This window comes from Borostomias antarcticus (genome assembly GCF_949987555.1).
Source record: "Borostomias antarcticus genome assembly, chromosome: 1".
Lineage (NCBI taxonomy): Eukaryota > Metazoa > Chordata > Actinopteri > Stomiiformes > Stomiidae > Borostomias > Borostomias antarcticus.
This window is the reverse complement of record NC_140234.1, coordinates 56,214,554-56,232,679: the sequence shown is the minus strand read 5'-3', so window position 1 is coordinate 56,232,679 and position 18,126 is coordinate 56,214,554. Positions and strand designations below refer to the sequence as shown.

Genomic DNA, 18,126 nt, shown 5'->3' with positions numbered 1-18,126 from the left:
TATTTATATGTGAACTTTGTACAGAATTAAACCTTCGTCTTAAATCGGTCAACCGGGAATCCCTTGTCTGTCTGTACTCTCCTTTTGAATGTTTAACTTAAAGGAATGATTCACCTGTATTCATTTCATACAGCTACAAGTATACTCAGGTATTGTAGTAAAATACAACTACCAAGTTACTTTACCTGTGTTTTTTCTCTTACACAAAACCCTGCTCAATCTATAGTGTAGCTTTGGAATAGCTAGAGAACTGCACTACATACCCTTTCCTGTTCAGTATTTCCAACTCTTTTAGTTAATAATAGGGGCCACAGCGCTCGGAACCAGTGCAGGACCAATATACAAAAACTTTGATCAACAATAAAGAAGGGTCCGCACTCAAAACTATGTTTATGCTCTTTAATTCATAATGGTGGACAGACCTGACACGTGTTTCGGCTCTGCCTTCTTCAGTGTTTAGCCTACTGAACAGGTGCTTTTTCACTATAAAAGCCGGAACAAGCACCTGTTCAGTAGGCTAAACGCTGAAGAAGGCAGAGCCGAAACGCGTCTGTCCACCATTATGAATTAAAAGAGCATAAACATAGTTTTGAGTGCGGACCCTTCTTTATTGTTGATCAACTCTTTTAGTTAACCCTGTCTCAGGTCAGTGTAAGTTTGGTTCCAGCCTGGAAGCCGTGAACTATAAGTTCTAGCTCACAACCATCTTCACCCTCTGATGGGAAGGTGCAGGCCGGCAAGAAACAAAAGTTGTATAACTTTTCAAACTGCCAGAGTTGTGACCTTGCAGTGTATGTTGGTATGTTAGGGCACAGATGGAGGTGAAGTGGGATTGCATCACTGGACACTTCAGAACAACGGGTTTACCCTTTAGATGCCAGTCTCCAGAACGTATATGAACGTAACTGGTTTTGTGAGGAGCACACAACGGTGAAGGTTTATTCAAAATATAAGCTGTCTAGATTTTCCTATGAGCAAATACATATCTCGGTAGGCCTATGTAACTAGAGTGGAATTTTTGAACGTCATTCATAATTCTGTAGGACAACAGACACATAAAAGATAAGTCATCCAGTGATTCAATGGTCTATAAAGGAGATGTTTAGCTCCTCTTGAGATTCCTCAGCCTCGGGGGTATATCCCAAAACTTTTTCCTGCGTCCTCCCTTCCTCACTCGATCACTCCGTATCGAGTATCAGGGAAACAAGGGAGCGAGGACAAGAGAGGACCATCGGGACACCGTTCACTTCCTGGTTCACTTCCTGGTTCTCTTCCTGGTTCTCTTCCTGGTTCACTCCCTGGTTCACTTCCTGGTTCTCTCCCTGGTTCATTCCCTGGTTCTCTTCCTGGTTCTCTCCCTGGTTCTCTTCCTGGTTCTCTCCCTGGTTCACTGCCTGGTTCTCTCCCTGGTTCACTTCCTGGTTCTCTCCCTGGTTCACTCCCTGGTTCTCTCCCTGGTTCACTCCCTGGTTCACTTCCTGGTTCTCTCCCTGGTTCTCTTCCTGGTCCTCTCCCTGGTTCTCTTCCTGGTTCACTCCCTGGTTCTCTCCCTGGTTCACTTCCTGGTTCTCTCCCTGGTTCACTCCCTGGTTCTCTCCCTGGTTCTCTCCCTGGTTCACTCCCTGGTTCACTTCCTGGTTCTCTCCCTGGTTCTCTCCCTGGTTCTCTCCCTGGTTCACTTCCTGGTTCTCTCCCTGGTTCTCTCCCTGGTTCATTCCATGGTTCATGCTGATGACAAGAATGATAAGATGATGTCATGATTTTGGAGGCTTTAAATTAGCATTTGCATTCCTACCAGTCCTGAACAGAAACAAGGCAGCCACGCACATAAGCCAGGCTTGACCTGGCCTGGTTCAAGAGTGACCTGGCCAAGAGGGCAGCACACAATAAAAACACAACCATCCAGGTTTCATACATAAAACATTGATAGAAAGTTTCAGGAGTGCGTATGCAGTTTAGGAGTTTAGGGACAGAGACGTCCCACTACTTTCAAGCTCCAGATCCTTTAGGATTTCCTTAAAGGCGTCGTGTGAGATGAGTTCAGGGAGTTTTAAGTCCTTTTGGAGGGCGTTCCGATCAGAAGGGGCAGCATATTTAAAAGCTGTTTCCCCTTCACAGTGTTAACACTCAGACCAGTCAGCTGCAGGGTGTGATAGTATTTTAAAACTGGTCTAGTCAAAAGATTTACCAAGATACGTTCAAAAGGTTGAGTCTGGTTTATTGAAAAACAATACGTGCGCAAGGACTTCCTGAACAACGCATCAAAGGTGGTTTCGTCAGAGAAGTGAATTCAGCCTCTTCTGCGCTGGCTTATATGCAGTCAAAAAACAGGTAAAGTCCTTCTAGGATGTCATTGGCTAACTCATTGCACGTCATGTGAAATGGCAGGCGTGGCCAAGAGTACAGACATGTGAAAGGTCTGAATCAGGACGAGGAAGACGAAGGTGTGGCCCTTCTGACTTAAACAAAGAGATGAGGAAGAGCTAGGCAGAGGGGGTGTTTACAATTACAAAGGGGGGAGAGTTGAGGTGTTTTCAATTACAAAGGGGAGACTGAAACTAGGGTTTGCAGGGGACTTGGGGGAAGGTGATGAATTACAAGGACAAAGGTTTAAGGTGTTTGGATGTAAATTCCTGGACAATCCCCCATTTGTGCCTGAACAGGTACACAAAAATAAAATATAAAATCCAAACACAGTGTAAACAGTCAGCTATGCTATACATGTGGAAAGGAAATAATCTCTCCACTAGGTGGAGCAAAAAAAAAAATTTTTTTTTTTTTTTTAAATTATTTTCTTTCAACGTGCAAAATCACGCACCAAAACCCCTTGCTTCAGAAATTTGACAGGAAACAAGATTAAAAAAAATGACATGATTATATACTATTTATAGTCTAAGAGTGGACAACCATTCACCAAAAAACTTGATTTAACAAGGCAAAAAAAATAAATGGTTACCAGTGTAAGAAAGGCAAAAAAACCTCTTGGTCAATTTAGAGGAAAAACCCAAACTTATTTATCAACTCATGTTTCAACCATTGTAACTCTTGTAAACAAATATGATATTTTTCAGATTATTTCAAAGTTCATTCATTCTTGTGAATAATCGCATGTGATGTCCTATGGAACATAGCTTCCATGTGTGCGTCTCTGAATGTTTAATGTAGGTTCCAGTGTGTGCAGGTGTGTGTTGTCATACCACAACCACAAGAAGGAGGTGACCGGCAAGGTCAGTCTCCGATTTCTCATCAGAGGAGAGGAGAGTGTGGCGGTGGCTGTCAAGGTCACTCTTGTTCACAGTGTATCCAACAGTCATTTAGGTGACACTTCTCTTTTGGGCAATAGAATGTCATTTGGGGAATGCAAGGCGTCTTCTCTTCTAGATCGCAACTTCAATGTCGCGTTGTTTGAAATCAGTTATGTTCAATGTTAGTGTGTGTGTGCAGGTGTGTGTGCGTGTGTGTTGCATCTTGTGAGGTCATGGCTGGAGTTTCTCCATGTTGCCATCATAACGATCATGAGAAGGAGGTGACCAGCAAGGTCATTTTTCCTCCGATTCCTCGTCAGAGGAGAGGACAGTTGTGGCAGCTCATGGCTTTGGCCTCTGAGCCCTCTGGTTCAGCTGCATTCTGATCTCCTGGTGTTGGCGATCCCCTGGTGGACCGTCCTCTGCTGCTTGGACCCGTCGGCAATGGCTTGCATGGATCCACGAAGTCCTCTCAGATCGCTGTCTGCGTGGTGAGTAGAACCTGGTACGGCCCGAGCCACCTCGGCGAGTTCCAGCTCCTACGTCTGTGGTCGTGGACCAGGAACCAATCCCCAGGAGAGATGTGATGCAGGAACCCCTCCTTAGCCTCAGGAAATGGCGGTCCTCACTCTGTTGAAGACATCTGTTAACATCCTCCGCCACCCCTGTTTTTGAAACATGATCTGGCCCGTGGGCTAGTTTGAAAGCATAATGAAAACATGAACGAGGTAGTACAGGTTTGTCATTAGGCCCTAGATACAGGTTAGTTTGGTGGTGGAATGTGCACTTATTCCTCCATTTCTTTTTCTCCGCAGGTGGAGCAGATGCTTGTAGGTCAGAAATGTCTGCCAGGGACAGTGGAGGAATCTTGTCAGGGTCTGTGGATGGTACAGAGAGCATAGAAAGCACAGGGGAGGAAGCAGAGACAGCCGCAGCTTTTGCAGCGAGCTCTCGGAGGGTGAGGAGGGAGTCCCTGTCCTGGTTCAGCAGGGTGAAGGTGCGGTGGGACACCACACAGCCAGGGCGCCAGCAGCACGTACAGGCTCTTGAACTGAACCCGGTCCATCCCTGTACTGCTCCACATCATGCTGCTGGAGGGCTCATCTCGGCGCTCCCGCTCCCCCAGTACAGGCTGATGAAGTGCTCCGTCTGTGGATCCACAGATGAGAGAGACAAACAGAGACAAAACAGAAGAGCAAAAGGAGAGTCCTCTGGTCTCCCTGTTCCCCTCCTTGGTCAGGAACGGTTATCAGCAGTCTGTTGGAGATACTCAGAAACATGGTTAAGCGCAAGCTCCTGCTTTGGGGAAAAAATGTTGTTATTCAGTCAGGAAAACTTAAACAGGGTGTCTGTTCAAGTGTCATTTTAGAGCCAGTCTACAGTAGCCTACAGTGACATCAGGGGCAGCGTTAGAATGACTTCAACACGCCCAGTCCCCAGTCATGATCAAGGCAATTGGATTTGGCTCTAGAATTTCTCTCGCGATTTTATGAAAATAAAATAAAATACCCACATTCTCGTCAAAAAAAAAAAAAAACACCCCCTAAGGGTGAAAGCAAAAATTTCCTGAAGTCAGGATAAAAATTAGAGATGGGGCAAAGAAAATGACACTAAAATGAATTGGCTTCATTTACAATTAACTAATCAAAAAACTCCATCAAAGCTTCATTTGTATAGCTAAAATTTGTATATCTAAAACCTCCCTCTTCTGCATTTGAGGACAGAGTATTTGGGCACTGCTCCTGTTTCATACTTATCTGTCGCTCACAGTGAGTTGGTGACATGGCGTTGGTCTTGCATCTCGCGAACCCCAGATCGCCCATCTGTAGGGAAACAGGCCGGTAACTTCCATCTGCACCTCCGGTCCTGTGCCCGCCTCCTGGTTCGGCATTCACCCATCACTCCCGGAACGACAGTTGTCTGTAAAAAACACTCAGAAAGAACACTCAGGCCCGATGAATGTGCCTCAAACTATAAACATGAGATATTTAACATAACCATTTAAAAATATATAAATTGGGTTATGAGATGCTGCATTCAGATTAAGACACTGGCAACCCTTATCTATTCCCCCCACTATTATGCACAAACCTTATGTCTTAAGCTACATATCAGAAAGAGAGACAAAACAACCAGTTAAACAGACAAACAGCAGGTCCCAAGCAGTCCCCAGGAAGGCATGATCCAGGCTCCTCAAAGATCTGCCGCCCAGGGTCCATAGCACCTGAAAATTAAGACTCAAAACACAGACTGGGTTCAATAGCAGAGGAGAGGCCTAAAACCAACTCCTCAAAAAACACATCATCATTATATGAATGAAATTCATACAGTAGAATGCATAAAACGAACAGCTTATGGCCATTCATTGACTATTGAAACAAACTCCTGAATCAAACACCTATTCAAAACCCTGTCAGACTTTTGAGTTCTCCACTATTACCTAAAAGATCTGCTCAGAAACATTAACAGCAACTTAAGACTCAAAGGCTCTACATCTATTTCATCCTGCCACCATTATCTTAAAAAAAAATCTCTCTATCTTGGCTAGTTAAAATCTCCCTAGTGGGTTGTTCAAGGGAACTCCAGCAGGTGGCGCTCGACCCCAAATCGGAGGCTCTTCCTTCCTGACCTGTTCGGACGAATACCTCGTAGAAAGGGGCGCGCTTAACTCGTAGAGAGAAGGGGCGTGGCTAATGGCGGGGGCATTGTTGTGTGATCATGGCGCAACAAGTCGAGGGGGGAAAATATAATTTTAAATCAGTTATTCTGCTGGGGAAATGGTGGAGAGACTGTTTGCTGAATCTCCTTATCTTTCCTTCCTGACCTAAAAAAAAACAGTGCTCGTACTACTCTCCCAAATCTTAAAAACAGACCAGTCTATAGAATTAACAGGCTTTTCCCTTAACCCTCTAGCTGAGCCCGAATCTTAGAATTTAACACTAAAATGTCAGATGGGGATGTAAGAAATCGAAAATGCTTTAGCACATAACGAAATCTGCCAACAAACGCTCGCAGAATAATGCTTCAGCGCAACAATCTCATCAGGCTAGCAGTAGAATCCTGTGACATCCTCTAGCCATATGTTAGTAGCCGGGGTTACAGGGACACCTAGTGGTGCTCCCAAAATGTTGCATGTATGACCCGGATGTGGTCTATGGCCGTGCGTGGGGAAATTTAAAGAAACAAATCCCTAATAACCACGACGCAGCCTAAAACCCCAAAACAGCAATGAAAGGAAACCTTATGGTTAACTCACGGCGGGAAATAATACAATTTCGAAAGAAACACACATTAAGACACATAAAATTCGCTTAGTACTCACCCAGTCAGCGAAGTCCTGTGTTCTCCTCTGGCTCAATGGCGGATCACCGGGACAGTTGTTTTTCTGCGTCTCCTAGGCAACCAGCTAGCCTACTGGAATCTAGCAGTTACGAACTTTAACAGTCTAAAAAGTGTACAAAAATACTTACAATACTTTACTTGGATCCATGGCGCGCGTAACAAACAATACAACCCAAGAGCCGAGGCTCAACAGTAAACACATAAGACGAACAACCCCCCGTGCACATACAAGAGAGAACGCAGCAGACTCACACGGGAACGCAAACAAAGAACGACCAAACGACGACCAAAAACGACTAATATACGACTTAACACACAAACATGAAACAAAGGCCCACGTTTACAACAAGCATGCCCGGCTGCACCAGCAATTTGGTCCAGGCTAAACTGGACGTCTAGATCCTACCAAATACTGTACAGCCACTTGGTCAAAGATAACGCTCGTTAGGTTTACCAAGTCACCCGGGAACAAAGGGGAAAACGTTTCTCCAAGAAACGCGGATTGCAAAAACTCTCAATCACTCCCGTAGCTACCATCTCGTTGGTAATCGTTCTTCCACGAACATCAACAATCACTTCGAAGCTAGTTGGCAATCGTGCTAACACGAACATCAACAAACGGGGCTTAAGCTAGTTGGTATCGTTCTGAAACGAACATCAACAATGAGGCTTAAGCTAGTTGGTATCGTTCTGGAAACGAAACATCAACCATGCTCGCCCTACCCTCGGTAGGACTAAATACCCACGCTGGGGTTCCTGTTTTCAACACTCCAGACCAACACAACTGAACCAAATCAAGGCAAATACAACTCAGAACCATCAGAGGGTTCGTTTAAACGTACCTGTGAGCCTCAAGAATCCAGTGGAAGAACTGAGGAAATAATCTCGGCGTGCGCTCTGGCGCAAGAGAGAAAATTGATTTTCCAACGCCCATATGGACCGACACGTCTGTCGATCAGTTCATCCACTGGAATCCCGAAGCAAAACGCAGGCAGTTATTCCATTCCCGTTCGCCAACTGTGATAGTATTTTAAAACTGGTCTAGTCAAAAGATTTACCAAGATACGTTCAAAAGGTTGAGTCTGGTTTATTGAAAAACAATACGTGCGCAAGGACTTCCTGAACAACGCATCAAAGGTGGTTTCGTCAGAGAAGTGAATTCAGCCTCTTCTGCGCTGGCTTATATGCAGTCAAAACACAGGTAAAGTCCTTCTAGGATGTCATTGGCTAACTCATTGCACGTCATGTGAAATGGCAGGCGTGGCCAAGAGTACAGACATGTGAAAGGTCTGAATCAGGACGAGGAAGACGAAGGTGTGGCCCTTCTGACTTAAACAAAGAGATGAGGAAGAGCTAGGCAGAGGGGGTGTTTACAATTACAAAGGGGGGAGAGTTGAGGTGTTTTCAATTACAAAGGGGAGACTGAAACTAGGGTTTGCAGGGGACTTGGGGGAAGGTGATGAATTACAAGGACAAAGGTTTAAGGTGTTTGGATGTAAATTCCTGGACAAGGGCGCCCTGTGAGCGCAGGCCATCATGGCTTTGGCTTCTGAGGAGATTGATTGATTGATTGATTGATTGATTGATTGATTGATTGATTGATTGATTGATTGATTGATTGATTGATTGATTTTTAAGACAGGGACAAGCTACAGTAGACATTGACCCTATAGAATAGGGAGAGATGCACTGTACAAGGTTATAGCTAAAACAGCTAATTTCCACCCGCAGTCCCTTGGCAAATAAATATACAGTCTTAAAATAGTGGGGCAAATAATATACAGTAGGAGAGTTACATACATAGAAGGAATACAAAAAAGTTATATAGCAGAGATTTCACTCATCCCTATACCCACATCCCAACCTCCCCAGACCCTTAAAAAACAAACCCTAAGTACAGCCCCCATACATATGTGCTGCACACACACACACACACACACACACACCCACACCCACACACACACACACACACACACACACACACACACACACACACACTTGACTACAGGTGCGACTATAGAAAAGTGCACAAGTATCTAGGGACCAGTCCCAGAGAGTGTAGTAGATAAGCTCAATCAGTTGGTCTGCCTGCGCACATATAGAGATGGTCAGACAGATTTTGCATACAAGGTACAGTGGTGGGTAAGATGTCAACCAGTAACAAATCATAATGCACAATGGACAGTGTCTAGAGACCACAAGCCCTGGGCAGAGGCATTCATATACAGTATATCACCATAGTCCAGCAGAGGCAAAAGGATAGCTGACACAAGGTATCTCCTGGCTGCAAAGGAAAAGCAAGACTTATTCCTAAAATAGAAACCTAGCTTAATCTTGAGCTTAGAGACCAGGTTTGCAATATGAGCCTTAAAAGATGATTTGCTATCAATGATAAAGCCCAAATACTTGTGACTTGACTAGCTCAATTACATTTCCATGAGAAGTTACAAGGTTAGGAAGTGTTACAGGTGACCTAGCATTGGAGAACAGCATGACTTTAGACTTGTCTGCATTTAAAACCAACTTCAGTTTCTGCAATCGCGACTGAACAACATCAAAAGCGGACTGTAGGAGAATTAAGGCACTTTCAACAACAACAACAACAACAACAACAGATGATGAGCAATAATAAATTATAGTATCATCGGCATATAAATGGTACATAGCATTTGATAGGTTTTCACACAGATTGTTGACATAAATTGAAAACAATATGGTTTGATATCACTGTATAATATATAATAATAACATATATACTATTCATTTATTATAATATATGTGTTATATTATAATATAATATTTATAATATTATAATAATATATAAATATAGAATGTTTTCAAATGAAAAGAGTAGACTGTAAAGTTACAAATATCAATGGAAAAATTGTCTGCATCCATCAAAAAACAAACTGCTGATTTTGACATAATCTGGAGTCCATTTATAGACACCCTAAACTCTTAGTTCTCACAGATTTTTATTTTTATCCTTGTTTTAGTTTTTTTACTCAACACTCTGACTTAGTTATTTCTTGCACAGTTAAATAAAAAAATAAAAAAAGATTAAAGAAGGTTAAGTATTCTGAAGACAAAGTGGGGTATTGATAGTTTTACACCTAATGGGTGTAGGCTGTCCCCCTCAGGCTACTTATTCTGCAGTGCGTGTGTATTTATCTTTGACCTAATTTCATATTATATTTTTAATTGATATAAGAAAGGCGCTTTACTGGGGTGGGGCTAGAAACAGATCATCAACTCAAGGCGCTAATCGCAAAGTCCTCCCGTAAACCTACCTTGACGTCGCTTGCTTTGCCCTGACACGCTCCCAGTCTAACCAATCACATTGTTCCTCCACTGTTCCTCTGGCCAATCCTGTGTTTAGAAATCGAATAGAGGCGGGTGAAATGAGAACTGGGGCGAAGTACGTTAGGTTGCTAGAAAGTTAATGGCTTGGGGAAAGAGAATCTCTTCTCGCTTCGGGAGAGTTACAGGATTTTCTGAAGTGTAGATACAATATCTAAAATACAGTCCAAGCCCAAAGAAAGTAAGGGAAAACATTGCGTTACTGGTATACAAATTACACAGGGAAGTATGCAGGATGCAGTAGCCGGGACAGCAATGCTGACGGACGGCTTCGAGGACGAGATAGACTCGGTGACTCCGCGCTCCCCGGCCGGAGGAATGGGGGTGGGAGCCACACCAGGAGCCGGAGGAATGGGGGTGCGAGCCACACCAGGAGCCGGAGGAATGGGGGTGGGAGCCACACCAGGAGCCGGAGGAATGGGGGTGGGAGCCACACCAGGAGCCGGACTCGGGGGCCTAGGTGTCGGTGTCGGTGGAAAGAAAGTCCGCTTGTTCGGCGAGGCTGGTGGGCCCGCAGCAGACAGGCTCGATTTCAAGCTCGCTGCGGCCGCAGTGCTTTCCTCCGGCCCTGGGTCTGGGAGCGACGAGGACGAGGTGTCCGAGGTGAGCCTGCGGGCTTCATGCTGTGCTAGCTCACGTTAGCCAGCAAGCTAGCTAGCTAACCAACTCACGTTACCTAAGCTCGTCTCGTTCGACGGTATCATGAACTCTCCATAACATCATATTATCTGTTAAAGAAGTAACTGTCACATGTGTAAGATTTGACATATAGTTATAAGACTTGTCTGGCTGGCTAGTTAGTGATATATTACGTAATTTGGCATAAGAACAACAATATTTTGCAAGCTATGTCGGAGGCTTCCACCCCAGGCCTTGCTAACGTTAGCAGCTAGCTAGCTAGCATCACTATCAAGCCATTGCACATCGCCATAGCTAGATTAGCGTTAGCAAGGTTAGCCACAAGTTTGTCAGCCTGTGCATAGGTCAAATTTGACCAGTTGCTGTGCTGTGAATATCAAGCTAGCAAAACAGCTACATATCAACGACTAAAATATTGGTTTAGTTGTAATATATTTCTATAGGGACAATGCACATTAATCCACGATTCCGTCAAAGTGCCTGATTCAAGCCTGCCGACCAATTTTCAACGGTAGTCCCCAGGCATGTTTATTGTGGTTAGTTAGCATAGCTAGCTTACGAGCTAGTGTTAAAATGCCACACTTTAACATTGGAGGAATGGCAGCCCTCTGACTAGTCCCGATATGGGCTGCCGGGCCAGTTGGTCCAGCAGTTGTCAGCTCAGCCTCGGCTGTCAGTAGACTCGACCTCCCCGACTACACGACCAAAGTGGCCAAGAAGCCATAACTGGTCTTCATACGCAGTTCGTGGTATCCTAACTGTTGTATAGGCTATTAACACAGAACTATGAACAAAGCTTGGGCAAAATAATAGAAATAGCAAGCTAGTCTGAGACGGCGTAGATAGACATCTCACTAGCTAGGAGTGGTTGGATAGAATCTGTGGCACAGACACGCATATGGGTGTATGTTACAGCGATGCTGTCCTGTTTGTTTGTGTTGGAAGGGGCAGACTAGGGGTGTTTGTACTGGGGAGTTGGGTGTTTGAGCTTCACACTAACCTGCCTTATTCAGCCTCTCTTGACCAGACCACAGGACGTCATGGACTGCAGTCTGACTCTACACCCTCCCCTGAAGTGTGTGTGTGTGTGTATGTGTTTGTGTGTGAGTGAGAGGTGGGTATGTATGTGTTTGGGTTGTCGGTGTGTGTTTGTTGTGTGTCTATCTCCCAGTTCAGGCAGATCAGAGACTCTTTGGACAGGAGGTGTTCAGTATAGAAGGGTGTGTTGGTGCTCTGGCTGGTTGTTGCCTCCTTGTTATGAATGTGTTGAGTTTTAGGGGACCCTGACTGTGTTGTGCTCCCTAGCTCCCTGGCCACAGTGCACCATACCTGTTGATGTGTGTTCCCTTCTTCTCTGGAAGCCACAGCAGGTGTGTTCGAGAGATTAGATGGCACAGGTTAACACAAGTAAACACACTAGCCTGATCACTGCTCCCATGGTGGTGCAGGAGTGAGGGGGGGGGGTGCCAATTATTTCAAGGAGAGTTGTTAGATTTGGGGAGAACTGAACAAGCCCAGCTAACAGGATTAGCTGGATGGATGGAAGACCGGTTTAGTTGTAGAATGTCCTTGTTCCTCCCTGAAACCCCGAAGGAAGGAGGAAAGCAGTTTTGAGCGCACAGCAAGAAGGAACTTGACCAGAAAATTGCAGGACACTCAGCTTTTTTGTGTGTTAAAAACGAAACATCTTGTATGTCTACGAGCAAAGCTTTCAATGCAGGTCTGACTTAAGATAGAGCTCTCTTGCTCCCCCTCTCCCTGTCTTCTGTCTGGAACACACACACACACACACACACACACAGGGACATATGAATGAGGTAATGAGAGTCACTTGTTTGGATGCTGTGTGTTGTCTGCCTCTCCCTCTCTCCTACTGTACTCTCCCTCTTTCTCTCCCTCCTCTCTGTCTCTCCCTCTCTCCTACTGTACTCTCCCTCTTTCTCTCCCTCTCCTCTCTGTCTCTCTCTCTCTCCTACTGTACTCTCCCTCTTTCTCTCCCTCTCCCTCTCCTCTGTCTCTCCCTCTCTCCTACTGTACTCTCCCTCTTTCTCTCCCTCTCCTCTCTCTGCCTCTCTCTCTCTCCTACTGTACTCTCCCTCTTTCTCTCCCTCTCCTCTCTGTCTCTCTCTCTCTCCTACTGTACTCTCCCTCTTTCTCTCCCTCTCCTCTCTGTCTCTCTCTCTCTCCTACTGTACTCTCCCTCTTTCTCTCCCTCTCCCTCTCTGTCTCTCCCTCTCTCCTACTGTACTCTCCCTCTTTCTCTCCCTCTCCTCTCTCTGCCTCTCTCTCTCCTACTGTACTCTCCCTCTTTCTCTCCCTCTCCTCTCTGTCTCTCCCTCTCTCCTACTGTACTCTCCCTCTTTCTCTCCCTCTCCTCTCTCTCTCTCCCTCTCTCCTACTGTACTCTCCCTCTTTCTCTCCCTCTCCTCTCCGTCTCTCCCTCTTTCTCTCCCTCTCCTACTGTACTCTTTCTCTCCCTCTCCTCTCTCTCTCCCTCTCTCCTACTGTACTCTCCCTCTTTCTCTCCCTCTCCTCCCTCTTTCTCTCCCTCTCCTCTCTGCCTCTCCCTCTCTCCTACTGTACTATCCCTCTTTCTCTCCTCTCTCTTTCTCTCCCTCTCCTCTCTCTGCCTCTTCCCCTCTCCTACTGTATTCTCCCTCTCCTCTCTCTGCCTCTCTCTCTCCTACTGTACTCTCCCTCTTTCTCTCCCTCTCCTCTCTCTCTCCCTCTCTCCTACTGTACTCTCCCTCTTTCTCTCCCTCTCCTCCCTCTTTCTCTCCCTCTCCTCTCTGCCTCTCCCTCTCTCCTACTGTACTATCCCTCTTTCTCTCCTCTCTCTTTCTCTCCCTCTCCTCTCTCTGCCTCTCCCCCTCTCCTACTGTATTCTCCCTCTTTCTCTCCCTCTTCTCTCTGCCTCTCCCTCTCTCCTACTGTACTCTCCCTCTTTCTCTCCCTCCTCTCTCTGCCTCTCCCTCTCTCCTACTGTACTCTCCCTCTTTCTCTCCCTCCTCTCTCTGCCTCTTCCCCTCTCCTACTGTATTCTCCCTCTCCTCTCTCTGCCTCTCTCTCTCTCCTACTGTACTCTCCCTCTTTCTCCCCCTCCCCTCTCTGTCTCTCCCTCTCTCCTGGTTGGGACAGACGCCTGGTTGAGCTGGAGGGTTGAGGGAGCAGAGAGCAGAGGGGTCAGAGGCAGCAGAACCAGTTCCCAGCCTCCAGCCCCCAGCCTCCATCCCCAGTCTGGGTTTCTCTCCCGGCCCCAGCGTGGGTCTCACTTTCAGCCTCCAGGCTCGCTCCCAGTCCCCACACCAGCAGCCCCCAGACTTATTCTCCCTCCCAGCCCCGACCTCTAGGGCCCAGCCTCACTCCCAGCTCCAGCCTCACTCCCAGCTCCAGCCTCACTCCCAGCTCCAGCCTCACTCCCAGCTCCAGCCTCACTCCCAGCTCCAGCCTCACTCCCAGCCCCAGCCTCACTCCCAGCTCCAGCCTCACTCCCAGCCTCACTCCCAGCTCCAGCCTCACTCCCAGCCTCACTCCCAGCTTCAGCCTCACTCCCAGCCTCACTCCCAGCTCCAGCCTCACTCCCAGCTCTAGCCTCACTCCCAGCTCCAACCTCACTCCCAGCTTCAGCCTCACTCCCAGCCCCAGCCTCACTCTCAGCCCCAGCCTCACTCTCAGCTCCAGGCCCATTTTCACCCTGCTTTCTCGGTATACTCCCAAAACATTATGGCACAATATGGTTTCAATTACAGTCACTGCACACTTGTTTTATTATTGTTCTCCAAAAGAGACTTTCGTGAAAGAAAAATGAACACGGAGAACCGCTATTGTTGACCACACCCTGTGTCTCCTCTCCCTCCCTCTCTCTCTCCCTCTCTCCCTCCCTCCATCTCTCCCTCTCTCTCCCTCCCTCTCTCCCTCTCTCCCTCTCTCGCTCTCTCTCTCCTCAGTTCAGTGCATTGGGTCGGGTCTCATGACAGGGATACTCACTTCCTAGGCTAGTGATATCATACAGCTCAAGAGCAGAACCAGAGTTGTGTGTGTGTGTGTGTGTGTGTGTGTGTGTGTGTGTGTGTGTGTGTGTGTGTGTGTGTGTGTGTGTGTGTGTGTGTGTGTGTGTGTGTGTGTGTGTGTGTGTGTGTGTGTGTGTGTGTGTGTGTGTGTGTGTGTGTGTGTGTGTAGGTGGGCTTTTGTACACACATCATCCACACATACCTCTACAAACAGATTGTGCCAGAGAGCAGCTTTCACTTTAGTCTTCTGTGATCACACACACGCACGCGCATACACACGCACGCGCACATACACTCGCACACATAGCTGTGTTCCCAGCAGGGCGACTGCTGTCTGGCTTAGCTGCAGGCGGTGGAGAGCTGTCTGCTAGACTGGCAGGAGAACACACTACCTGCTCCCCTGCGGGGGTCAGACATCAGTACTAGTAGTAGACTTGAGGTTCGCTTGATTTAGCATCATCTTCAGGCTGGAGAGGCAACACATATCGGGACTTTTCTCTTGGTGAGCCAAGTCAAGTGCACCTCGTTTATAACATACTGGGAATTTGCTTGGGTCAACGGTAGGGCTGGGTATCGATTTGAATTTCAAGAATCGATTCGATTCCGATTCACAAGTTTCAGAATCGATTATCACGATTCGGTTCTATTCAATATCGATTCGGTTAGTGTTACTAAAACCTTATTTTTTTATTTTTTAGCTGTAACCTTAATTACATGACTGCCAAGTTATGCAACACATCAATACTAGGGCTGGGTATCGATACTGATTTCCAAAAAATGAATGAATGAATCATTTAATGAATTAATGAACTATTCATTCCTTCATTTATTCATTCATTCATTAAATAAAAGATCGATTTAGGGATTCATGAATCGATTCTGAATCATTTGATTCAGAATCGATTCATCGATTTTTTTTTTAACCCAGCCCTAGTCAACGGTGCGTAACGTTGACGAAGACGACACTAGACGGGGTGCAGGGACGAGGGGGGCGGGGCAGAGACGGGACAGTGCAAATGAGAAGTAGAAAATACGAATGCAGAATACAGCTATGGCCCGCTCCTGCCCAGACCTGGGGTCAGCTGTAGTAGTAGTCGGACCAGGTCAGCCTGTCCTGTAGGCGGGAGCCACGCCCACGACAGGTGTGTGCATCCAGGTCAAGGTCGCCCTAAGAGGGGCGGAGGGGGGGCTTAGCTGCTCATCTTGGCGCTTAGCAAATGCAAATCCACCGCGAGTTAACGCCGCAAGCAACGCTGCAAATCTCCTCTCGTCTTCTCCCCCCTCCCCTCCCCTCTTCTCCTCCCCCCTCACCTCTTCTCCTCCCCCCTCCCCTCCCCTCCTGTCCTCTCCCTGGGACTAGGGGGCGGGACTGGATGGTCTGTTCGGCTTTTGCTTGGTACCCTGGTCGTGTAATTGATTAACGAGCTGATTGAACTTTTGACTGGCATGCTGGTCGGGTGATTGGTTAATGGGCTTGGAGGTCCATCCCCTCTGATTGGGTCAAAGAGGCAGGCTGGTCATTGGCTTACTGACCAGCCAGAGCCGGGAGGTTATATTGTGTATAAATACTTTCAGACTTTCACAAACTAATTTGCTGTATGATTTCAATAATGTGACATCTTGCACATACAGATGTTTGGTGTGTGTAGCCTAGATTATTGTGGTTGTGAAAAGGTATTAGGCTAATGGCATGAGCCAACTGATCTCTCTCCATAATGGTCTTTAGCTGACCTCATCCAAATATCTTCTCCCGTCTCGGACTCTCGGTTATCAGTCCTTACTTACGCACTTGAAATAGCGATGGTCTAAACCAGCGGTCCCCAACGTGGCCGTGACCCGTTCGCTACCGACCCGGTACTCTGCAAAGCGCCATCATGCCCACATACGCTGGGACTCGAGAGTGTTCATAATAGCCACTCATCATTTCACCATTTCACAGCACAAACGCCCATTTGCTTAGCTGTGGGGCTTACACTAACGTAATCATTATGCCAAAATTACACCGAAAAGCATCAAACCACTGGCCAGCATACGTCTAAATTCCCCCTTCTGAAAGTCTCCTCACCAACTCTGTAGCTACTCGTCCACTCGTCCTCTCCTCCCTCCTCCCCGACTCCAAGTCCTCATCGTCCTATTCCTCTTCTCGTTCCTAGCACTCTTTTTTTTTTTTATACAGCCACGCTGGCAATGCTCTTGCTACAGTGTCGCCACCCTGTTTCTGCAAAGAAATGAAAGATACGTGACTTGTCTTTTTGTCGTTTTACCGCTCGGCTCACGACGTACTGTAGCCCGCTCAAAACTCCCATGCCTCCTCACGACACACGGGGAGGGATCGACGCGGACGATTCACGTCTGTCATGCGTCCAGAATAGGCAAGCAAGCAGTTTATGAGTAACGTCAATGGGAAATAAAAGAATGACAGAACAGATCCCATTAAATATTACACACAATTTATTTTGATAATTACAAACGAGGTGCCGGATCCAATCAAATAACAAATTAAGCCTTGCCCGTGACCCCCCCCCCTCCCAGACAGCCAATCAGCGAAAATATTGTTAATATAAAACCGGTCCATGGTGCGAAAAAGGTTGCGACCGCTGCTCTAAACAGTTTGCGAAAAGGTTTTGCGAAACACCAACTGAGATCCTCTTCTCTTCCTCCCGCTGTTGTTCCTCCCGGCCACTAGGTGGAGTCGTTCATCCTGGACCAGGACGATCTGGACAACCCCATGCTGAAGACGGCCTCCGAGCTGCTGCTGTCCAGCGCCGCGGACGGAGCCGACCTCCGGACCGTCGACCCCGAGACGCAGGCCCGCCTGGAGGCCCTGCTAGAAGCCGCTGGTACGAATGACACCCCGCCAACACACACACACACACGCACGCACCAGCATTAGACGCTAGACCCTCCCCCCACACTTTAGACACAGGCTGCGTTCTGAATTGCATACTACCCTACTATATAGTACAGGATGTAGTATGTCCCATCCCAATACCAGGATGTCCTACTACATCCGGTCGTATTTTGCAGTATGCAAGGCAGCAGGCTTTTCTGGCTAATCTGACCCACAATCCTGTTCGCAGCGGAAATGTGCGTCACATTTGTAGCTGTAGACGAATGTCGCGTTATGGACAGCGACGGATGTGGGCAAATTTCAAGGCGCAATGTTATGATAAGGTGTCCCAATTGGATGCCTACTGCTTGCAAAGTACGTACTTTCTAAGGGCAGCTGTAGTAGGTACTGGTAGTAAGTAGTAGAAGTATGCGATTCGGAACGCAGCCACAGTTGGTGTTGTCCAGAAACTCTTTCCGGCCCCTAACTACCCCTGGCTGGAGAATCTCCTCAGATTCTCTCTCCTCCTTCCCAAATCTAGCGTGGTTGAGGTGGTGCTCTTAAGTTGGCAGGGGGGTGCCAACACTTCTCTTTTGTGATTCAGAGAGGGTGTAGCCCAGACCAGCCCAATTTAGCCTAGCCCAGCCCAACCCAGGTTAGCCTAGCCCAGACCAGCCCAATTTAGCCTAGCCCAGACAAG

General features: G+C 47.1%; 1 protein-coding gene across 1 annotated transcript in view; it reads left to right on the top strand.

Moving 5' to 3' along the window:
- Positions 1-10,175: 10,175 nt before the first annotated feature.
- Positions 10,176-18,126, top strand: part of LOC311307937 (ankyrin repeat and KH domain-containing protein 1-like) — a gene marked incomplete at its 5' end in the record, with an annotated part of 44,130 nt that continues 36,179 nt past the window's right edge. Inside the window, 2 exon segments of the mRNA XM_084436833.1 lie at positions 10,176-10,550; positions 17,283-17,436. Of these exon segments, the coding sequence (XP_084292959.1) occupies positions 10,176-10,550; positions 17,283-17,436 (529 nt within the window).